This window comes from Ochlerotatus camptorhynchus, unplaced genomic scaffold (assembly GCF_037179485.1).
Source record: "Ochlerotatus camptorhynchus isolate MF236.1 unplaced genomic scaffold, CSIRO-AGI_Acam_v1.1 ptg000743l, whole genome shotgun sequence".
Taxonomy (NCBI): Eukaryota; Metazoa; Arthropoda; class Insecta; order Diptera; family Culicidae; genus Ochlerotatus; species Ochlerotatus camptorhynchus.
The window spans coordinates 738,836-763,573 of record NW_027041212.1 but is presented as its reverse complement, the minus strand read 5'-3'; the positions used below and the strand labels follow the sequence as shown (position 1 = coordinate 763,573).

Sequence of the window (24,738 nt, the reverse complement as noted above, 5' to 3'; positions counted from 1 at the left end):
ATGGATCATTTGCAATATGTTAATAGGTAATTCGTGCAATTTCAATGCACTTTTTTTTTTAATTTAGCGGTACATTTTTACAATTGTGTTGCTAATTTTTACATAAATTATGTATCATATTGATATTTTTTTAAAGGATCATACACACTTTTTAAGAGATTTCCTGCTGTGTTTTATGGATCATTTGGATGTTTTTTAAAGAACATTTTTTTCAATATTTTATGGATCGTCGGTGCATACTTAGGGCTGCCTTACGCAAACATAGCTCATGATATCATGAATATTATTTATGATGTATTTTCATAACATGAAAATACGCTATGTTCATGCAATCATGAGTCATTTTTCACATTTTGGATTTTTGGTTTGTTTCCGTGTACAAAATATTTCGATAACTGAATGATAGCAAGATGTTATACCGCAAGCATACCTAATTCAGCTATTCATATGTTATTGGTACTTGTTCGGGAAATTTTTACACTTTACGTTCGAAAATAAGCCAGTATGATATTTGTCGCCAGACTATGTTCAATACTTTCACACAATGATTTTAGACAGCAAATATTTAAAATTTATCGACGAACAATCATTCTCGCAGAATGAATATCCCGTCGGGAGTCCACTCGGGCATTCATCTGCTCTTCCAACGCAACGGGTGCCCATCAATGTACCACATGCCACTGCATCCGAGCGCCAACTGAAACCAATTTCGCTGAAACTGAAACCAAACTACCTAACGTCACAACTACTACAACTATCCACCGACGGATTGGGGCGGGTGTGCGTCTTGTTCAGCAGCACTTACACAGCAAGGAAAAACATGACAAAACATGGGTGAAAAAACGAGACAGCAGGTGGTTCTCCAGTTTTTCGCACAATATCCCCCCTTTCGTGGTCTGGCACACGATGATGATGACGAGCTGGTAGTCACGTGTTGTTCCATGGAGTGTGCGAGAGCGAATTTGAGCGATTGGAGAGAAAACTCTACTGCAGGCTCTCAGAAGTGCTGCTCCCTTTGGAACCTTACAACGGTCGTCATAACCGTGCTTAGAAGGAATCCCGTGGTTCTAACTCGCGAGAGAGAACTCGAAAAACAGCGAACCGATGGGGAGCATCATCGCCGGAGCGAGAGCGCAAAGCAGCTACCGAAACTTCTTTCGAAGTTTGCAACTACTCGTTATCAACAAATAACTTGATTCGCTTCGTTATTTCGAAGTGTTGTAGACGTGTTTTTTCCAGCCTGCCTGTTTGTTCTTTTTTCCGTTCGTGTTGTTTCGGTGTGGATAGAAAGAAGGCAGACCCGGACCAGCGTAGCAAGTGAAGAAGACGCGCGCTCAACGACAAGGGCGAAAAAAAAAACGAGTCAAACCGAGGCACACACTCGTGGACGGACGTTCCTCCGCAGAAGACTCGCCCGGAGATACTGGTTGCTGTTCCTTCTTGCTCGCTTGCTTCGTTCGGCGGTAGCGCGCGGTTGACCATGTGAGGAGCGAGAGCCCCAAAAGTGTAAAAACGGCAGATCATTCCCGGTTTCGGAAGCGAGGAAAAAAGGTCATCAAAGCAGTCTTTTTTGTTTTGCCAAACCAGGAGGACAAACGGCGACGACGACGGAGGTGGCGAACGCGTTGATTTTCTTGTTGCTGGTTACCGCGCCGGTTAGGTTTTTTTTTTCGGGAACGTGGAGGAATTTTTTCGACAGTCAAAAAATACTCGGTGACCGGTTCGGGGTCGGTAGAGCCTGCAAGTCCGGAATATTAGTGAATTTTTGTCGCAATTACCGATAATGAGTTATGAAGCGTAGGGATGGTTGACAGTCGGGCCTTGGAGTTAATGAGCCGTGTCTAAGGTGAAGCATACGTGAATGCAATCGTATATGTGTGTATGTGCTTTAGTGCGTGTGACAGTCGTGAAAGCATCTACGATTCTTCAGCCGGCCGTGTCCTGAAGTGAAGAGGAACAAGTGGAAAGAAACAAGTGAGTGAGAGTGCATGGAAAAAATGTAAACACCATTAGTGGACAAAAAGTGTAATGATAATTGTGTCAATCAGTTTTTATTTCTCATTGCAATCGATTTCGTGCAATAATGTTGATCGATGATTGCCCCGAGGGCGACATCCCGGTGCAATTGATGGAAAGGAGTGGTTGAAGTGTGAAGGAGACGAGTGAATTTTGTTGCGATTCATTCATAAAACGTGATTAAATTGAACGTGGTTTCCGCGGTAGGATCCGAGGCGCCACAGCACCGTGTCAGTACGGGACTTGAATTGATTCCTTGTTACTTTGAATATCTGAGATTTTATCACACCCGACCCACTCCCGGTCTGTGTGGCATGGTTTGGAATTGAAATGATAATAACAGCAAGGAAATAATAACGGAATCGCATGTTGAGTGAAATTATCGGAAGCTAGGCTAACCGAGGTGCAGTTGACGAACACATGCAAGTGCTTATGTGCTGGTGAACAGGAAACGAATCAATTTGTAGCAACTAAACGAGGGAAGAGCGACCGAGTGACAATACTCTTCGCCGATTAATCAATTGTTCTTTGGTGGCAGAATTTGTGTCGATGACATTGCAGTGTAGATACGTCATTACTCAGATAATAAGTGGTGAATTCAAAGAAATTGATATTTTACACAAAATTTGTTGAGAACCGCGATGTGCTATTGTTTTCCGTTGGTAGTGGCAGCAGTAGAAAACCCAGAGGCTAGTTGCAAGATATGTATCCGTGGTATAGAGAGGTACCGCTAAGTGTTGGACAGATTTGCAGCCCTCTGACAGCGGGAGCGGCGACGGCAACGGCGACCATCAAGACCGAAGCCGGCTACAGTGATTGTATGCTGGATTTTCATAGTAAGGTAAGTCACGTTGTAAGCTGTAGCGATATAAATGCGGATGAACGGTGAACATAGTCTTTGACACACTGGGTACATACAAAACTCTTTTTTTTTTAATCATCCTTTTTCGTTAATTTTTAGTAGGGTGCGGCTCCACTTCGGCATACTTAACCTTCCTTCCATTATTTTTCCTACAGATAAGTGAGCACATAATTTGATGCATGAATGTTGAATGTAAGACGTTGTCCTAATTGATTTTGACGCTTTTGACGGTAATGGGTCCCATATGCCGAAGTAATGCTCGACTCTATCGCGCCTTTTGCTTGATGTATTGATAAATCTTGATGTTAAGAAATCGCTTCTCATTAAGCAAAACCAATCCTTGAAAAAAGTTATATCAAAATATGTTATAAATTTATCAGGCAATGATTGATCAATGACAAAAAACCCTGTATTGTGTTTAAAATGTTTACACAAGAACTCCTCTTCACAAACTGGTGTTGCATTGTTAATAATTCTGTTATGTTTGAATGATATCTGAGTAATTTTTTTGGCATGAACGTTTTAGAAATTATTGGCATTTTCGATACCGTCAAATTTTGCATTTTTGTGAATCTTTTTATGCCGATGCGTGGTGTTTGAGAACAGGATTCAAACAATGATTTTTCAACTACTATTTTGCCTATGGAGGAAAAGATACTGTGGAAATTTCGTATTCTTGTCAGTCTACACAGCGTCCGCGATTCTATTAACATTTTCTCAGCGACACGCACACATGTTTTGTTTTTTTTTTTTTACTTTTATTTGTTACTGGGTGCTCTATACATTTCAATTAACATAACTATCCAAAGCTGTTTGAAAAAGAAATTTCTCAGGGGAGTGTGCCTAATGTCAGCAACCTGTTTTTCTTCGGCTACCTTTCCATTTGAACTGTGTGTTAACCTGTGTGTGTTCTATTATCGACAACTAGAAATCGGCCACATTTTGCAGAGTGTTTATTTAATTTAAAGAAAATCCTGGCATAACAGTTTGCTCAGTCGTAAACTGTATTAAAATTGAAGCTGATGGAATTGTAAATCGTTTAAATGAATACATTGCAAGTTTACTAAATGGAAAATACTGTGAACTTAACGATTAAAATTTAGTTACCTAAAACAGTCCATGGATGCCACTGTTTATGTGAATATTTCAAATATTTTATTGATAAAATTATGCAAAAGGTTGGTTGAATAAGTGTCATCTGCAATTTAACGAAAAAAAATTACGTCTGATAAACTAAATCAACTGTTAACCTTATATTTTTAGATGACATGAAAAATAAACAAGAAAGTCAACCCCAACTATCATGTTTCATAATGTAAACTGCCATGATACGCATAACTGTCCCATGTTTTATGTAATCCTTATGGACTGTGTGACAATTATGTGTATAACAGGAGTACACTCTTTGCTAAATATGTACATTTATACAGCCTCAAGCTGTATTCAATTGCTTTAATGATATGAAGCAACTTTTACTCAACCTGTATACAAGCAAGTCTGGTTTGCTTTCGGGATATTCCTCGATGCTTATATACAGCTGTTATTCTGCTTAGATGTGTGCACTTGAAAGGTGCTTATTCATTTTTCTTCCCGATTATCTAATAATCACTATACAGCTTTATCTTGAAGTTAAATATTGTTTACATGTTCGACATCATGTTTGTTGAACTATTTTTAATTAGAATCAAATTCGTTGAAATTAGTTAGAATTGTCACAACACAACCGGAACCAAGAACCTCATTGCACTAGTTGAAAAAAAGCAGTTTTGATATGAACGCTTGTATGAAAAAGTTTGTCAATCGAACTCGAAATGGCCAAATTGGCAAACCTCGACACTACCAACTTCACTACGTCAACCATTTGAATTAACGTGCAAGTATTTGCATAACTTTCTAAAACTAGATGGCCAGTAACGCCTGGTGGATTACCTTTTCGTGGTGCGTTACTGGAATTAAGATCTACCTCCGAAACATACTGCGAATTACTAGGGGAACAGTATTATTTTTGTAATCAAAGGAACACATCTTAGTCCTTTTTGCTTTTTATGCCTTGTTGATAATGACAAGACTCTGCTTTGTCCACCGAGGATGATCTTGAAACAAGGAAAAGATTAGCTAGGCAGTTATTTTTCATCTACGTGATTCCTAATCTTTTAATCGCTGTTCTCTAGTTTGAAGTGGTTAAGAGATTCTGATGCATGGACATCATCGGTGTTATTGCTTGATTTTGTTGCCTGGGTTGGATGGTGTTCCAACACTCCGAAAGGCATAAAGAGCGGAACCTTACAATTAGAGTTGGATCCTTGCGATAAAGGCAATAATGAAAACTGTATCAAAACCAAGTACTTCATCATATCTCAATAGTGAGGGAGTAATATAACATACACTAAACTAAGGACACGGGGTATACTACAATACATCAAATGACTGGTCGTCCGAAGGGAAAATACAAATCTAGATCGTTGAGTTGAAGTTCTACAATAGTGCACATGAAACACTTTTCTCTAAATAAGATCTATAAAACCACACACATCTAAAAATATTCCAAGTAAACAGTTCAAATGCTTCCACATAAGCAGTAATACAGCGGCGCCGGTGGTGTAGTGGTAAGCGTGATTACCTCTCACCCCAGCAGGCCTGGGTTTAATACCAGTCGGCGCCTCCGGGATGTTCTAAGGCATAACATCTCATCTCATCCGTTGGTCCCCGGTTCATAAGTTGATGGGTCGATAGGTAGGGTTCAGGTGCGGGAGCTGCCTCCCTGGCGTCGGTAGCATTGGTGCTCAGCACGGAAAACAAATCAAGGAAAAAAAAAAACAATTTATTAGTTGAGTACAGGTTCCTGTGAAATTAAACCGAAAACACGTGTTGCCAAAAACATGAAGGCACTTTACTTTCATGTTTATGGCAACATTTGTTTTTGGTTTCATTTTATTTGCTATATAACCAACGAGCACAAAATACATGACATTAGTAGCAGGGCCGGATTTGATGAGACTGCTGGTTGAACCCCCTGCCCACGAAGGCTGTGAGCAAATTAAAGTTGTATTTCTTAGTTTATCATATTTTATCTGCTAAAGCAAATAATTTTCATTTCACGTTCCATCATGAAGTTTAGTCCTGAATTTCGGATTTTATTTTAAACGTTGGTCTGTTTATATATAGGTGATCAACAAACCAATTTTTGAGTTGATTAAAAATATCTGTCAGCAAATCAGCTTTGACTAATTGCAAATAAAGGTCGTTGAGAACATCGATAACTAACTGAGTTCTATTTGTTTGCTGAACATCGAAAGTAATGTTCTTAAGAAAATCGATTTTGAAGCATAGACGTCAAAATGTAGGTATCACCCGAACAAAGTCGGATATCAAAATAATATTAAAATGATATCAAATTATGTTTTTATTTTTTTTTTCTTACGAGTCAATCAGAATGCTTGCAATTTTCTTTATGAACATCACAAAGACAATTCTGATTTCAACAGTTATATTTTACAACATTTATTGATATTAATCTACCTGCGAATTTAATTTACTAATCGATATAAGATAGATATCGATAGAACTGATTTAAATACAGGTTTGTTTTTATTTTGAATAAATGAATAACATTTTTTGATTATGAATCTTGATATCAACGGCGCCGGTGGTGTAGTGGTAAGCGTGATTATACCTCACCCAGCAGGCCTGGGTTAAATCCCAGTCGGCACCGTCGGGATGTTCTGAGGCAACAAACATCTCTGATCACGAAGTAAAGCCTTTGGTCCCCGGTCTATGACTTGATGGGTCGATAGGTAGGGTACAAGTGTGGTGCTCAGCACGGAAAACAAATCAAGCAATAGATTTCAAAATATTCAGATTACTAAATTTGATATCATGGTACCAAAATTATAACTAATTTAGTTTTAATTTTTATTTATTTTTTCCTACCATAGTTATAATAACATATTGATTACTTTTTTTTTATTATTCACGGAATTACTGATATTAAAACGCATACAAAAATTGTCCAGCTCAAACCTTTGGGTAAGAGGTGGGACCATCATTATTATCATACATAGATCTGTTATCAAGAAAACGAATTGTTATATTTTTAATATCCTTCACATACCATTTAGATCTCATTTTTGTTATGATTACTGTTAACTCTACCACACGGTAGGCAAAATATGTTATCACGAACGCTTTAGTTTTTATTTTGTTTTCATTTTCTGCTCGGGAAATGCTTCGTGGATGTTTCATATTATTTTAACTGATTTGTATGGTTTGATTGATCTTAGCAAAAAAAAACAAAGAGAAGGAACGCAGCTCTAAATCGTATAACGTATCTCGGAGACAAATTGATTACATAAACCGTAAATTTCAAAAATTCATTCTTTCATTAAAGAAAATTGACAAAATAATGGTTTTCAAATCAATAGGCTATGATGATGCTATCGTTCCGCATGATTACTTACTATATTGAGTAGTTTAGTTTAGTTTCTGAACATTTTAAATCTCAAATTGTAAAATGTAGATATTGGGTGAAATTGGTAAACTCCTCAAATGGCTTTCGAGATATTCTTTTTAAGTTTGGGTTCCCTAAATCGTCGTAGGAAATCTATTTTCAGTAGATATTATGGAAAATATTTTTACTAAATGCAGTTGTGCCTATATGTAGGCATTGTATTAATGCACTGGTAATTTCACAGAAAATCATTAATTTTCAACATTGGGAACATTTTACCATATTAAAAAAAAATAGATTGATTAACACTTAGTTCAATGACAAATTTTACATTCATTTTAAGGACAACAATCGTTCCAATCCTATGATTCGTATGTTTGAAAATTAGGCAAAAAATCAAAGAAACTCGTTAAAGCTACCATTAGAGCAGCGCTGCCCAACGTGATAGTTATAGTTAATTAAGCTAGTTGATCTAGTGACCCAGCGTATATGTAAGCACCCCATAATGAGGTATTTTCATCTGTACTGATTTGCTAGCGCTAGTGTACTAGAACTGTACTAAAAAGTAGCCATCATAATTTAAATAGGACGTCAGCATCTACCAGCATGAGATTTCAAGAACAACTGAAATTCGTGCTAGTTGGTTGAGCTGGCTCAGCTAGTGAACTAGCATAAGTGTAAACAGCCCATAAGTATTGACGAAGATACATTAGCCAGAAAAAGCATCTAGTCCCGAATTGTTCGGCATGATTTTAACAACTGCCGTTATGGCCATCACTGTCTTCTCGCAGGCATTGTCGACGTGGCTGTTGATGTTGAGCCGATCATCGATCATCGCTCCCACGTATTTCAGCACGCGCTTCGAGGCTACCCAAGTAACCAAAAGTTCCGCATTCAACACTTCCAAGTTCCATAAAGTTCAAATAAAGTTCCGACAGCACATTCAAGTTCCATAAAGTTCAAATAAAGTACCGACAGAACTTTCAAGTTCCATAAAGTTCAAATAAAGTTCCGACAGAACTTTCAAGTTCCGTAAAGTTCAAATAAAGTTCCGAGAGAACTTTCAAGTTCCATAAAGTTCAAATCAAGTTCCGACAGAACTTTCAAGTTCCATAAAGTTCAAATAAAGTTCCGACAGAACTTTCAAGTTCCATAAAGTTCAAATAAAGTTCCGAGAGAACTTTCAAGTTCCATAAAGTTCGAATCAAGTTCCGACAGAACTTTCAAGTTCCATAAAGTTCAAATAAAGTTCCGACAGGACTTTCAAGTTCCGTAAAGTTAAAATAAAGTTCTGACAGAACTTTCAAGCCACATGAAGCAATCTGCACAAATCTTTTTTTGTAACAAAATTTAATGTTCGTTAATATGCAAAAATCAGTGGCCCGAAAAAATCATAATTCTTATATTTATGCAATATTCTATCCAAAATTAAAAAAAAAATTAAAAAGTAATTTCCTGGATTCGAACCCGTGTATTCGGCATGTGATCTACGATTGCTAACCACTGCGCCACAAGTGTGATGGAATACCATGCGGGCAAACACCAATTTAAATTCATCAAGGTGTTGTGTTTCGTATTCAAGTCAGTCAGCTGGCTCAGAAAACTCCAACAATAGGCGGGACAACAGCTCACATAATATATTTCCGATGACGTAGTGGTTCGTGCTGAGACTCTCACGCAGAAGGACTGGGTTTAATTCATCCAACAGCTCCATTACCACTACTAATGCTAATAAATCAATACACATTAATACCTGCCTTTAGGAATAACTTTCATAAAAGTGCGAACTAAATATAGAATTGGTGTAGGGGACAAAAACCTTTTTTAATTTATTTTCTAAAAGTTCCGTTCAAGTTCCGCGAGAGGCTGCTTAGAATGCTCTTCAATTATGGTACCGGAACTTTCAAGTTCTTATAACGACTTAAAAATGAGGCTGCTTAGAATTCTATAGACCACGTTCAACCAAGGTGCTTAAGCCATAAATAGCCTATTATCAGAACTTTTGGTTACTTGGGCTCCCAATTCAACTACTAATGCTGATAAATCAATACACATTAATACCTGCCTTTAGAAGTAACTTTCATAAAAGTGCGAACTCTTAATATAGATTTGGTGTAGAGGACGAAAACCTTTTTTAATTTATTTTCTAAAAGTTCCGTTCAAGTTCCGCCAGAAGCTGCTTAGAATGCTCTTCAATAATGATACCGGAACTTTCAAGTTCTTAAAACGACTTAAAAATGAGGCTGCTTAGAATTCTATAGACCACCTCCAACCAAGCTGCTTAAGCCACAAATAGCCTTGTATCAGAACTTTTGGTTACTTGGGTATGGCATGCTCTCCGACGGTGATTTCTGCCCTCTACATTGCTTTGCAGTTACTGACCAATAGCACTTCCGTTTAGTGGTGGGCTATCTGCAGCTTCGCTCCTTGTATCCAGTTTTTAAGCTTCTTGTGTCTCGCCTGTTATCGTTTAAACGACGTCGTCCACAAATCCAGCGATTTTGACATTTTTGGTCAGTTTATGCAGGTTTGTAGGACGAATGGTCGAAAAGACATGCAGTCAAATTAATTCAAGTGGGACAAATGGTTAGAAGGTCAAAAGGTCGAATGTCGAAAGTTTAAAAGGTCTTATAAAAACTGTACTCGAAAAAAGTGAGTCACAAAAATGATCGCCAAAAATTCATTTTAAGACGGATTTTCTTCAAACTTTCAGGAACTAAACTACAACATTATGGTTATGTTTCTACTTTATTGCTTTATTGGATCTTCGTTCCATAACCAAATACCCCCACCTTGCCTTTGACACCACTCAAAAGGTTTTAGGCAATGGTGGGGTCGACTTCTTTTGATACTTTTACCCACTGTAGCCACTTGAGGTGTTTTTTCGAAGTCTGGCCTTCATGATGGCCCAAAACATCGCAATCGGTCGAAGTTCCGGTATGTTCTTTCGGTACAAAAACAACATTGTTGTCTCTACACCAGTCTAACACCAGTCGCGCGTAGTGGCAGGATGCCAAATCCGAGTCTCGCCTCCGTGAGACCGCAGGAAGGGTAGGAGGCCCTTCTGGAGGCACTTGTCGCGGAAGATTTGCCCATTGATGGTACCCGTCGTGATGTACGGCTGGCTTATCTTGCCGCACCCACAGATGACCTGCCAAACCAAGAACTTTTTGGTGAATGTGTCCACCTTTTTCTTCCTTACCTCCTCAGGAACAACCAACCGTGATGTGGCAACGTAAAACTCCTGCTCCGACAATTTCTTTGTGCCCGCCTTGATGTAAGTCTCGACGTCCATCACGAGACACGATAGTTGACTGTAGTTTTAAATTTTCGAAAATGACATAAATTTGACAGATGGAAAATTGTCTAAAGGGTGAATACTAAATTATTGGGACACATTCAACAGGGCATAACTTTTTTACCATTGGGTAAAAATCAACTAAATTTTGCACACTTTCTCATTGATGTGTATTGTGTACATGCTGTCAAACTCGAAGTCGTGTTTTTCGATTCAACGAAAATGGAGGTGAACCAACGCGAGTTGAGAGAACAAATTCTTTCCAAACACCTGGAATTTCCTGACCTGTCGCACCGGCAGTTGGGAAAAATGTTGAACATTCACCATTCAACCGTCTCCAGAGTGTTGAAGCGGTTCCAGGAGCGGTTGACGTTGGACCACGGCAAAAGAGCTGGAAGAGAACCGGGACCGTTGAACAAAAAGACGGAGGGAAAGGTGAAGCGGATGATTAAAGCAAATCCCAACGTCTCAAGCCGTGATTTGGCTAAAAAGATCGGCATGTCGCAGAGCTACGTCCAGAATGCAAAGAAGAGAGCTGGACTACATACATACAAGGTACAGAACTTCCCAAACCGCGATGAGCGGCAACAATTGACGGCTAAAACTCGGGCACGGAAGCTCTACGAGAAGATGCTGACAAAATATGGCTGCTGTGTGATGGACGATGAAACGTATATAAAAGCCGATTTTAAGCAAATTCCGGGGTTGGAGTTTTTCACCGGCAAATTTAAGAAGAAGAAAATGTCGAAGTTCGCCTCCAAATATCTCATTTGGCAGGCCATCTGCTCTTGCGGACTGAGGAGTGAGCCTTTCGTGACAAAGGGCACAGTAAATGGCGAGATCTACAAATCAGAGTGCCTCGAGAAGCGCCTTTTGCCGTTCTTGCAGCAGCACGACGAAGCTCCGTTATTTTGGCCAGATTTGGCATCATGCCACTATTCTAAAAGTGTCCTGGAGTGGTATGAGGCCAATTCTGTCCATTTTGTTCCAAAGGACATGAATCCGTCAAACTGTCCGGAGCTGCGCCCGATGGAGCAGTACTGGGCAATAATGAAGCGGGAACTTCGGAAGAGCAAGAAGACAGTCAAAGACGAGAAGGCCATGTTAAGAAAATGAAAAAAAAACTGAGAAACTGGTACCGGATGACACTGTAAAGACTTTGATGGAGGGCATCAAGCGAAAATGCGTTCAATTTTACACTCAAGGCTCCATCGATTAACTTTTCTTTTGATTTTTGAAGTAAATATATGTATAAAACTACCCTAAAATTTTGGTTTGATTCTAAACATTATAAGAAAATTGGCATGACATTTTCGGTGTCGCAATAATTTCGTGTTCGCCCTTTAATAAACCTGCTATTTTCCAGACTTATTTCTGAAAGACAGGGAATCAATTTTAACAAACACCTTCTCGAAAATCGGCCGATCGACAACAGAGGGATTTTCAAACACTTTAATTTATTTTCTAAGTGTCCAATTTAAGTAAAAAATTCACCCAATGGAACACAGCCCATGTTTTCTGGTCTGTGAGCCAATTGCTGAGTTAAATTTAACTCGGTGTTAAAAGTTAAATTTCTGAAGTTATATTCCATGTTCGAAAATCCCTGTGTTATCTACACACTAAGAAATAACTAATTCTACATGTGACGGAATCCATCTTTGACATAAAAGATGAGACGTAAAAAAACATGTCATGTAATATTAAGTGCTCCGAGACTTAAAAGTTCGTCGCTCGACGAAAAGTACGTTTGATTAAGCTTTATTTTGCGTCTGTTATGACTCAACTTTATGTTAAAATTAACACTCGTATATGTCACTCTCAGAGCACCTAAATTTGCATGAATTTTTCTAAGTGTGTATCCATCAACTGGTTTTCGAGCAGAACTCAACCATGGTTGTCAAAATCTAACTTCTTGTCCGTCAGAAATACACAGTTCGAAAAAGTAGTGTAAATTTCTGTTCAATATGATGCACATTAATGGAGCGTCACATATCATATACGTTTACATTATATATCGTGTAAAGTTCTGACACATTTCATGCAAAGTAGCAAGTATTGTATACAAAACCCATCTTTGTAAACAACATTGTTTGCAAGTTGCTCGGTTGCGTGAAATGAAATACAAGTCTACATGAATGAATGTTTACATCACAATTAAAATTCAGAATTTTTATCTGTGTAGTCACGTCCGATTAATTTGAAATGCATCCGATTGATATTTCACGTGTTAAAAACGAACAAAAAGAAGACAAAAAAAATCTCCGGGCGTAATTCCACTCACACAAAATTTGCGAACGATGAACCAAGGTGAAACAACAACAACAAAATCCCGAGGGTATATTTCCACGGCGTATCACCAGTGTTGGAAGTTCAAAAGGTGGTAAATCCAAGGGGTAACAACATGTAACAAATTATCAGGGCCTATGATGTTTTCTTCTCAATTCCACGGCAAAAACTTTTTTTTTTAATGTTGGGTGATGCATGATAATAGATTACACTATCAATTATTGCAACCTTGAAAAAGGATTAATTTTTAGGCCATCAAAATTCAGAAGCGATTTTCTCGATAAGGTGATTTTGGAATTCCGCCCTTTTCCCTCCGGTTCCACGAAGGTGACACTCTGTTTTGGCTGGATCTGGCATCTTGCCATTACGCGAAACCGGTGATGGAGTGGTACGAAGCCAACGATGTTGTTTTTGTGCCGAAGGAGGCAAATCCGCCAAACTCGCCAGAACTTCACCCAGAAGAAAAATTTTGGGGCTATTATGAAGAGCAAGCTCCGGAAAAACAGGGAAGGTCTTCAAAAACGACAAGGATTTAAAGAAAGAGTGGATGAAAGTGTATAAGAAAGATGGCGCAAGTGTTGTACAGGGTTTGATGGGTAGCGTCAAGATGCGGGCATTTAACCTAGAAGAGGAGGTTGAATAAACCAAGGTTGCAAAGACTCATTTCAGCTAAAACAATGTTTTTATTTTAAATATGAAATAATTAGATGCCATGATCATATTTTGAATTGGTAGGATACAAGAAGAGGTTGCAAAAAATGTGTTTGACGTATTAAACCTGTTTATTTCACTTCATGAGAGTCACAATCAGCGATTTTTCACACACTCACTCACTCACTCACTCAGCGATCAGCAAATCGCTGATTGTGACTCATAGAAAGCAAAATTTACAGGTTTTATGTTTCAAACGCATACTTTGTAACCTCTTCTTGTAAGTTACAAGTAAAACATGCCATCATACCATCTTTTGGTTTTATTATTCCGAAAAACATTATTTTAGCTGAAATGAGTATTGAGCATTTCTAGCTCAAATCGTTAAAAAAAATGTCAATTTTGTCTCGACCCCTTCTGATTTGAATGAAACATTGCTCACGTGTTCGCTGCTACTAATGGTTGCATTTTTCATTTAAATATGATTTTTTCCTCCAGAGTAACTTTTGAAAAGGGCGTATAAAAAAATTGATTATTTTTTTTTTCAAAAAATCATAACTTGAAAACTATTGCTCTGATCAAAACGGCATATGAGAAGAAGTTTTAGGTAGTTAAATTATCTTTGCGGAAAAAATACACTGAAAGAAAAAACTTCGTAAATTAGTATTTAAAAAACATAAAACGATGATTATCTCAAAACACCCCCCCTTCGATCTTTATAATTTTTTTTTTCAAGAAAATTGATGGAATACCCTTAAGTTTTGTGAAAAGTGTATGCTGGTAACTTCCTTCAAAAGAAATCTATAATTTTTTAAATTTTTGTTGATTTTTACAAGTTGATGAAAATGCATATTTTTTTGAAAAATAACAATTTATTTGGATTTTACGCATAATTTTCGATAACTTTGCATATAAAAACTTTTTTCCTAAGTCCAGCCGTTCTCAAGTTAATGCAAATTAAAAAAATATAATTATAACAATTTTCAACATTTTAGGCCATTTTCAAATGTTCGTCGAGATGTCCAGCAACGAGATTTTATTTCATGATTGTATATTAAAAAACAAACAATTCATTCTCAGATATGGTAGCTGTCAGACTTACTCGTTTCTATCTAGAGGCAGCGGAAGAGAAGCACGTTGATGTGGTCAAATGAAAGATTTGTTGAGATAAAAAACAGTATATATTTATTATTTTATTTTACAACTCATATTATTTGAATACACTGGAGTCGCTTTTTACGCGGGTGATACGTCCCGCGTAAAAAAAACCGCGTAAAAAAACCGCGTAAATTCCGGAATCCGCGTAAAAAAAACCGCGTAAATTCCGAAGTTCGCGTAAAAAAAACCGCGTAAAAAAAGACCGTGTAAGAAAAAACCGCGTAAAAAGCGATATACCGCGTCAATTCTGAAATCCGCGTAAAAAAAACCAAAATCCGCGTAAAAAAAAACCGCGTAAATTCCGGAATCCGCGTAAAAAAAACCGCGTAAATTCCGAAATCCGCGTAAAAAAAAACCGCGTAAAAAAAAACCGTGTACAAAAAAACCGCGTAAAAAGCGACTCCAGTGTACATTGAATAATTTGGGTGTATCGTTTGAATTAGAGAATATTTTTACTGCAATTTGGTTGTTTGAAACTGGAATATAGCAATGATATTTTCGAGTTCCAGGAATTGGTTTCACTTTCTTAAAAATTGGATCAAATTCCGTGTCAGCCTTTTTGTATTCTTCCGTAGAAACATAACAAAATGACATTTTTGTTTGAAGATCTTCTTTACGACTATTTGCCCAGTCGTACAGTTGTTCAGGGTTCGTTATAGGGTGCTCGTGTTGCTTAGCTAAACTTGCTCTGGTTGCCATTCTCTTAAGGGTACCGCCAATCGCATCACAATGACCTTTGCCGTGTGAAGTTGCAAAAAAATGCCATTCAATTTCTACATTATGCTTATCTTTAAATCCACAGAGGCTAGCAATTTTTTTATGTTTTTGTATTGTGAAAATACAAATACACTTTTGGACTGTTATTTGCAACTTTAAAAATTCTAATAATTTTGAGATAAACAACTGAACTACTGTTACTGTGTCATGCTTTGAAATTGATTTAGGTAGAGGTTTACAACACTTGAAATTGTTATCCATCGTAAAAAACTACTTGCTTTTTAACTTGAAACGCTAAGAGAGATGAACTGAATGGAACAGGTGAAGATCGTCCCAATATATATATATATGTAGCAGAATAATTACAATGTTGACATTATACCTATCTTCATTAGGTACAATTGATTATAGCAAACTTTTTTAAGTGTGAGTGTAAGAAGCCTCCACGGGGTGCCTTTTTATGTAGTTATGATATCGCGGGATGAGCTCTTAAGGCACAATATGGTATACGTCAGAGAAGTACCTAGAGAATTTATCTCAATTACAGGTTTAATAACATATTTGTTTACCTGTTTATGTTTTGAGCCTCTGTTATGACATACACAATTCTATAAAGGTATACAACTAATAGAGGACAGAAAAAAGGCACATGACTGGGTTTGTTGATTATTTGGGTATATTTGAGAGTATTTACTTATAAACGTGTTTCTTTTCCGCTGCGTCTAAATAGAAACGGGTAAGTCTGACAGCTACCATATTTGAGAATGAATTGTCTGTTTTTTAATATATATTCATGGAAAAACATCTCGTTGCTGGACATCACGACTAACATTTGAAAATGGCCCAAAATGTAGAAAATTATTATAATTTTTTTTTAAATTGCATTAACTTGAGAACGGCTGGACTTAGGAAAAAAGTTTCTATATGTAATGTTTTTGAAAATTATGCGTAGAATCCAAATAAATTACTATTTTACTAAAAAATATGCAATTTCACCAACTTGTAAAAACCAACAAAAATTTCAAAAATTATAAAAAAAAAATATAAGAAAGTTACCAGCATACACTCTTTACTAAATATTAGGGCATTTATTCAGTTTTCTTGAAAAAAAAAATTATAAAGATCAAAGGGGGGGTGTTTTGAGATAATCACCGTTTTACTTTTTTTAAATACTAATTTACTAAGTTTTTCTTTCAGTGTATTTTTTTCCGCAAAGATAATTTAACTACCTAAAACTTCTTCTCATATGCCATTTTGATCAGATCAATAGTTTTCAAGTTATGATGTTTTGAAAAAAAAATAATCCATTTTTTTATACGCCCTTTTCAAAAGTTACTCTGAAGGAAAAAATTATATTTAAATGAAAAATGCAACCATTAGTAGCAGCGAACACGTGAGAAATGTTTCATTCAAATCGGAAACACTCATGACCAACCGGTTTGCGTTTTGGGCTGGAAATGCTCTATTTGCAACCTTGGAATAAACCATCTTTGCAAATACATAGCTAATATGCGTTAATTTATTCCCTGAGAGTTTCAAAAATATCCGACTTTAAATGAATTTTTGGTGATCATTTTAGACTGTTTTTTTTTTTCAGAACAGCCTTTAATATCATCCGCAGTTTTTGCTTGTTGATTTTTGTGACGCCGCTATGAAACGGTTAAACTGGGTTTGATGGTGTTGCAAATACTGATGTTATGTAGGATCGATGAAGGAAACAGATATAGGTACGAATATTGTTTTTGTTATTTATTTTTTTACTTTGATTTGTTTTCCGACGATCTGTTTTCCGTACTGAGTACCAATTCTACCGACGCCAGGGAGGCAGCTTCCAATCAACCCATCAACTCATGAACCGAGAACCAACGGCTTCACTTTCCTTCCGAAAGAAGGCTGGCATTCCCCGAAGGAAGGCGGGATCAGAGATTTTATGTCTCAGGGATTAAACCCCGGGCCCATTAGGGTGAGAGGCATTCACGCTTACAACTACACCACTGGTGCCGCTATTATCTTTACGACCTTATTTTTTTATTTTACCAGTGTCAACATAATCACAACCCACATCTCACACTAATGATACATTTCAGTGGAGAAATGTAGCTTAGATTCAGCAACAATCTTTGAATAAATATTAAATTTCCCGGGAAATGGAAATTATGCCCTGATATATTAAAAACGCAAAAACATCCTAATAACGCAATAATACTTACGGCATAAATATTTATTGCAAAATATTTGAAAAACAAGTGGTCGGAAGAGTTAAAAACAAACATAAAATGGTATTAACCCGAATGGATCGCTTGACCGCTCTGTAACCAAATCGTTTCATTCCACCATTCCACTCTCTGGGACAAATTATTCGTATTGCACAAATTAGTGCATTTTGTGGTATTCTTCCCAGTCAAGGCGAGAAAATTTCCAACCCGTAAATGTCCTTAAAACGGACTGGGGGGAATCAACCCACCCCCAGTATAGTATGCAAGGCGTGGCTACGAATTTGAATGAGTCTTGCTATACGAATGAATCAGAACTGTAATTCCTGCGGTTTTGATTAAATATGATTGACACAGCAATATTTCAAGCTCACCTCAGATTCGAAACCATCACCAAGTATACTCTGGCAAACAACCAGATGGTGGTACATCCAACTCTACCTCGTTGCGATATCTTAATTATGTACTGTGACAATCTTGGACCAATTAGAACATCCGTTCGAAAGTGTCAATTTTTCCATTCGCCACAGCAGTCTCGCGACCTCAAGTTCGGGGCGGGCGTTGAGAATCGTGCTCAACCTTTGGCTCGAAGGAAGTAGCAGCAACAACAAAGGCGAACCGCGTGCATGCATATTCCGTGCTCTTTCAACTTGGCTAATGTGAGTACCCCGAGCATAATTAACCCTCATTTGCTTGTCCAAAATTACAGTTTTGCAAAGAAAAAACATAAAAAAATCATTGAAATCACCAAAACCACGAAATTTACTTTTATGCTCACATGCGCATTTTGAGCCTTCGTTGCGCTCTGGATGTGAGTTGAATGCACATCCACACATAGGACACAGAGCTGCTAGGCACTCACATGGTTGCTCGGATGGCGGAAGGCTAATTCAAAAATGATTACAATGTTTCGCAAAGTGGCTGCTGCACCCGGGGATTCACATTTTTTCTGCATTCGTTTGCAACGCTCCCTCCCTAATGAAAATCTACCCTTCGCACAATTAAGCGTACCGTAGGGTGATGGAACTTTGTGTCCGAAAATTAGTCATAATTTGATGGAGAAATATTCACGAAAGTTGATTCTTCTCTAATAAAATCCCTCACCTTTTTATTGACGAATTTCAATGGGAAATTCCACATGAATTTAATGTGACCACACATAAACAGAATCCATCAGAAGCACACATTAAATTTATGAGTCAAATGAATATTATGTGTGGTTAAACATGGCTTGTATGTGTACACATATTAAGTATGTGTCCGACACATAGATATCATTTGTTGATCACATTCCAAATATCATGTGTGATGCACATAAAAACAATCTTTGAAATTTTATCACTGATATTGGAGTTGTCAAACTGAACTAAAACCAAAATGACAGAATTCAAAGCAACTGACAAACCTCACCCTGCTTTACAGTACAAGCGTAAGGTACTGGATTCAACCGCGTGGCCCATTGATGTCATTATCATTTGGCAAGTGAAGAGCGCACGGCTCTGGAAGTGCCGTCGGTTATTTTTATTTCAGAGCCATAATTTAATTCCGCTGCTGGTGTGGTGCCTGTTCTCAGCGATCATCCTTTCGGAAGGTCATTAGAATATCCTCCTAAAATCCACCTGTATTCTTCGTCATCATCATCCTCATCATCATCAACCATCAATGGAAGCAATGGAAGGAATGATCGATCGGCGGTTCTTTCGAAATTAAGCAGGCGCGAGTGGATAATTTTATGAGTACGAGTCATAAAAGGCTTAATCAAAAGTCACGTATACGAGGAACGGGTTGTTGCAAAGTGACTACTGGTTTTGCTTTCCCGGATATGGAAAGACGATGGGCAGATCCAGAAATGTTCTGGGTAATAACATGGAAAGAGGAAAAGAAGCAAAACCAATTGTATTCGAAATTAATTAAGCGGTTTAGTTTAAGTATTTTCGTGTTCAGAGATGTAACCGATATCCTTCAATTACATTGCACGGCAGAAATGTTTTTTGAATGTTGAGAAATACCTTGATAAACTTTAATAAATTAGATATCGTGAATTGTTTCCTCTTCATTCACTCTGCCTCCCGTTTGTTCAAATGAGCCTACACCTCAGCGTTCGAAATAGCAAATGTAGGAAACATACTGAAACTGTTTAAGCATTTTCTGCTTTTTCAATTTTATTAAATCAAGCGGCGCCGATGGTGTGTGTAGCAGACCTAGGTTCAATCCCAGTCGGCGCAACCGGGATGTTCTGAGGCATAACATCTCTGATCACGCCTTCCTTCGGAAGGGAAGAAAAGCCGTTGGTCCTCGGTCCATGAGTTGATGGGTCGTTGATGGGTCGATAGGTATGGTCCAGGTGTGGGAGCTGCCTTCCGGGCGTCGGTAGCATTGGTGCTCAGAACGGAAAACAAATCAAGGGAAAAAAAATTGAATGGATGACAGTAAAATTCTTCTAATTTGTAAACTTAATTGCGGGCTGCCGTGGTGTTAACACAACACAGAAAAAAATTCTGAATTTTAACTATCGCGTAAAATCTCCCTTCGTTTAATTTTGAGCTATACTTTTGCATACAATATTCCTAAATTATACGATATTGCGCTTAAATTTACATTACAAATTTACATTTAATTTATGCCAAATCGAGCGTTAATTTTATGTGCGCTATATCTCGCAGAAATTTACATGAATTTTTCGAACGGTGCAGGACTGTGGAGCCTAATATAAATTGACCAGCTCTGACTCCATCACCGACTTTTCAAATTTGGCCGACTTGTTGGCAGTGTTTTACACCTTTTTAAACGAGACGTTTTTGTGCTATGACTCATTGAAGAACCATAAAAATTGTGAATAAAAATAAGGCACGAATCCCTTAGTTCACTCGGTAAAGGCACAGCTACAAAGTAGGACCATGCCGGAGGTTGCTGGGTTTGATTCCCGGTCCGGTCTAGGAATTTTTCGGGTTAGAAAATTTCTCGACTTCCCTGAGCATAGAGTAGGATTGTATTTGCCACACAATTATACTAATAAAACTTGAAATGTAAAGAAGAAGAAAATGAATCAAAATGGCCGAATTACAGAACAAATTCAAATGATTGCCCATAATAAACAAGGAGATAGCAAAGTCTGCTATTAGTTTATTTTCGCTATTTGGCCTGGATTTGTTCAATTGTACTTGATGATATAGAATACAAATGTTTCGCCCAATTAATCAAAAACAAGTTTTTTTTTAAGAAATCAGTTTTTATTAAATGAGTGGAAGAGAACAAATGGACGATATTTTTTAATGTGATCTTAACCAGGCTAGAGTAATCAGTATCGGAAAGCGGCTATTATTATATTATTTAATCAGTTGTCATTGTGCTATCTTTCCGTGTGGATCTGTTTGCTTTTTGCGGACGAAAAATAAATTTTAGCAGCGCTTCTCAGCGTTAAATATTACCTGCAAATGTTCTACCCTGTTTGATTTTTATTCTTCTTCGATTCGTGTTTAGACCCTACCCGAATTTCGAAAAATCTCTCTTCGATCATTCGGATTATTATATTAATCTGCGAAGTCGATTTGGAGAAACTTTCTCCTGCCTAAGCGCAAAAGAAAAGGGCAATCTCTGGATAACCCTTCTGATGAAATTAATTTGAGTAATCAATTTGATTTGCTCACCGATGATAAGAATGATCCATCATCCAGGAAAAATTCTAGTAAACTTTCCCGGCTTAGTGCCAAGAAGGAAAAGATTCCTCATATTGTGATAAACACTTCCGATTTCCATGCTTTACGCACGGAGCTTTTGAACTTCGTCAAATTCATGTTTTCACTTCAATTTGGTAGTCTGGGTGAATGGCGTGTATTGACTGAAACCTTGGGTAAATCCAAACGTCTTCTGCAGTATCTTACTCAGAAGCAATACCCTTTTTTCACTTATGCCACCAAAACTGAACGTCTGTTCAAGGTTTTCTTGAAAAGGTTGCCCAATGGTGAATTGCGGATCAGATCAAAGATGAATTGACAAAATTAATTGGGAGTTGAGCTAGTCCAAGTGATCAAAATGAAAATAAAATTCTGTCCTGGCGATTCACGCAACGGGATTTCTAATGATATTTATTTAGTTCACTGCAAGTCTAGTAAACTAAACGACATTGAACCTTTAGCCTTAGCTAGTCCGAGTAAAGTGGGAACACTTCAGGAAGGCTGGAGCAAATTTCCAAAACCGCACACAGTGCCGTAAGTGCCAGGGATGGGGTCACGCAACTAAAAATTGCTACATGAATGCTAAATACATGAATTGTGCTGAATCCTCTTGCAGCAAGGACAACTGTCTTGTTAAGGAAGATCCTAAGAAATTAATTTTTTTGGGAATGTAAGACTCGCAAAGCGATCCTACAACCTAAGAGACATGTAGAAAGTGGTCCACGTTCCTGACTAGATACTAATTCCTGTGCTGTTAACAACGGTCAGTGAGGAATAGATTCAACAATCGCACCCGTAGGTACAAACAGCTCACCAGCTTCAAATTGATGAGGATGATGATGGTCCCACCTCTTACCTCTACAAAGGTTTGAGCTGGACGAGTTATCTTTAAGATAATTAAATATAAACATTTTAACCAGGTTTGCAAATAAAATCGAGCTGGTTACAATTACAGATATAAATGTCCTGTTAAATATGCTATAGGCATCAACCAAAAACATTCAAAGGTGTAGCTAGTTATCAAGAGTCCAAGTATAGTCCTCGACAATACTTCCATTTACACGTGACCTGGGATTTACACGTTTAAGCTTCCGTAGTGCCAGGACTATATCCAAGGAAACGACTTCCAGCCAACCCTTTACTAATTCAAGGCTTTTGCCACAATTTTCACGTATTAGTCATTTATATCTGTATTCCGCGCGTGAGGCTCAAACCATTGTAGACTACTCAAAGCTATTTTTACTATTACTACTACAAAATCAAAAAACTAAAAATCCATCATCATCATCGAGGCAAACAATGTAGTTTTTTGTATATGCCACACAAATTACTAAAATGTCTTTATGACAGTCTCCATACAAAATAATCCGTTAGAGATAACTTTGTCAAGATACATGATTTATCCATTCATAAAAATTTAACTGCTCAATAAACAGCTTTTACATGTGAAATTCAGCGTCTCTTAAATTTTGTATGTGTAGTTGCACGCTTGATGTGTCTAGGCATCGAATTGAAAACATTTATACCTTTGAAAAATAATGAATTTTGTGAAGCATTATTCAAAAAATGTGGTGTTCTTACTTCATCCGCGTTTCTAGTGTTAAATCTATAAAAATCACTTCCTCTTTCAATCCGATCACACAAATATCGAGGCAGCAAACCGTTTACTACTTTAAAAATGAACATCATAGTCAAAAACACAATTCTTTGCTTCACTGACAGCCATTGCAAAGCGTCCAGCATAAAAGTTGAGGAAGTGAATCTATTACATCTTAAAATCAAACGCATTACTTTATTCTGCAAACGCTGTAATCTCGATATTCGTGTTTCATTGGCCAAAAATAAAATGGAAGGGCAAAAGTCTAGATGAGGGGAGATGATTGTTTTGTATAATTGTATTTTACTACCAATAGTTAAATCGTTTTTCAAGCGACATAGAATTCCATACTTCTTGGCAATTTTCTTGATGACATTGTCAATATGAGAATTGAACTTGAGTTTGTCATCAATAATCACGCCAAGATATTTAATTTCCTGAACGCGATCAAGTGTCTCATCATCAATAACAACAGAGACATCATCATCTACACGATTCCGCGAAATTACCATGAATTTAGTTTTACTTATATTCAATTTCAATTGTTTATACTTCAACCATCTACTTAGAGAACGCAAATCTTCATTCAAGCGTGAAACGGCTTCTTCTAAATCTTTAGCTGCAATGAATAACACAGTATCGTCAGCAAAAAGATTAATATCACAAAACCGTAAAACTCGTCGCATGTCATTAATATACATAATAAATAAAAGGGGCCCTAATACACTTCCCTGAGGCACTCCAAGGTCATTGTCAAAGGGACAAGATACAAAATCATTAAAAACAATCCTTTGTGTTCTGTCAGATGGATAGCTTTCAAGCCATTTGTATGCAGAACCCGAAATTCCAAAGCGCTTGATTGTTCTCAACAATAAGGGACTAAAAATTGTCTCAAAAGCGCGTTTTAGATCCAAAAACACAGCAACAATCGTATCTTTATGCTCCAAATTTTCTTTCCAATTAGCTAACACTAAGTTTAACGCAGTTTCACAAGAATGACCTTCCCGGTATCCCGATTGTTCCGGTATCAACAAACAGTTACTATTTAAATATTCTAACAGCTGGCCTTTTGCAACAAGTTCTAAAATTTTCTCTAATGTGTGCAACATGTTGATGGAACGAAACTCTTCGGCTTTAATCGTCCCAGCATTTTTTTTGTATAGGAACAACTAAAGATTCATTCCAAATATGTGGCACGTGCCCAGATTGCAATGATTGATTAATAAGGTCCCGCAAAGTGTGTCGAATGACATGAAAGCAATCTTGAATAACTCTAGCATTAACATTATCTACTCCAGCCGTTTTTCCTAATGAAAAGCAAATATTTTTAAGTTCATCTAATGTAATTTGGTGAAAACCATCAAATCTACAGTTACTATTAATCGGCGGTTTTATTTCGTCCCGTTCATTGATCAGTTCAATAGATTGATTGATCAGTGAAACGCTCTCGACGAAAAAGTCATTAAACTTAGAAGCAATTACTTGTTCTGACTGTTTTAATATGCCATCAAAAGTTATGGTCCACGATTTACAATTACTAGGCTTCATCAAAGATTTCAAAATTTTCCATAACTCTTTGCTGTTGTTTTGATGCTGATCAATGTTCCTCTGAATATATTCACATCGAGTTTTCTTTATCGATTGTGAATATCTATTACGCGCGACCATGCATCTATTCCAATGCTTTTCACTATTAGATCTACAAAACTTTTTGTACCATTTGTCCCTCTTAAACGTAAGAGGCGCAAAAGATCCAAATTGTACCAGTTGTTCGAGTTTTTCAAAGAAACAAACTTTTGTTCAACTAATTTATTGGTAC

General features: G+C 37.3%; 1 protein-coding gene across 1 annotated transcript in view; it reads left to right on the top strand.

The window, feature by feature from the left end:
• The first annotated feature begins 1,223 nt into the window (after positions 1-1,223).
• Positions 1,224-24,738, top strand: part of rn (rotund) — a 276,817-nt gene continuing 253,302 nt past the window's right edge. Inside the window, exon 1 of the mRNA XM_065238270.1 lies at positions 1,224-2,857. Within this exon, the coding sequence (XP_065094342.1) occupies positions 2,720-2,857 (138 nt within the window). The 5' untranslated portion in view covers positions 1,224-2,719. The remainder of the gene's footprint in view (positions 2,858-24,738) is intronic.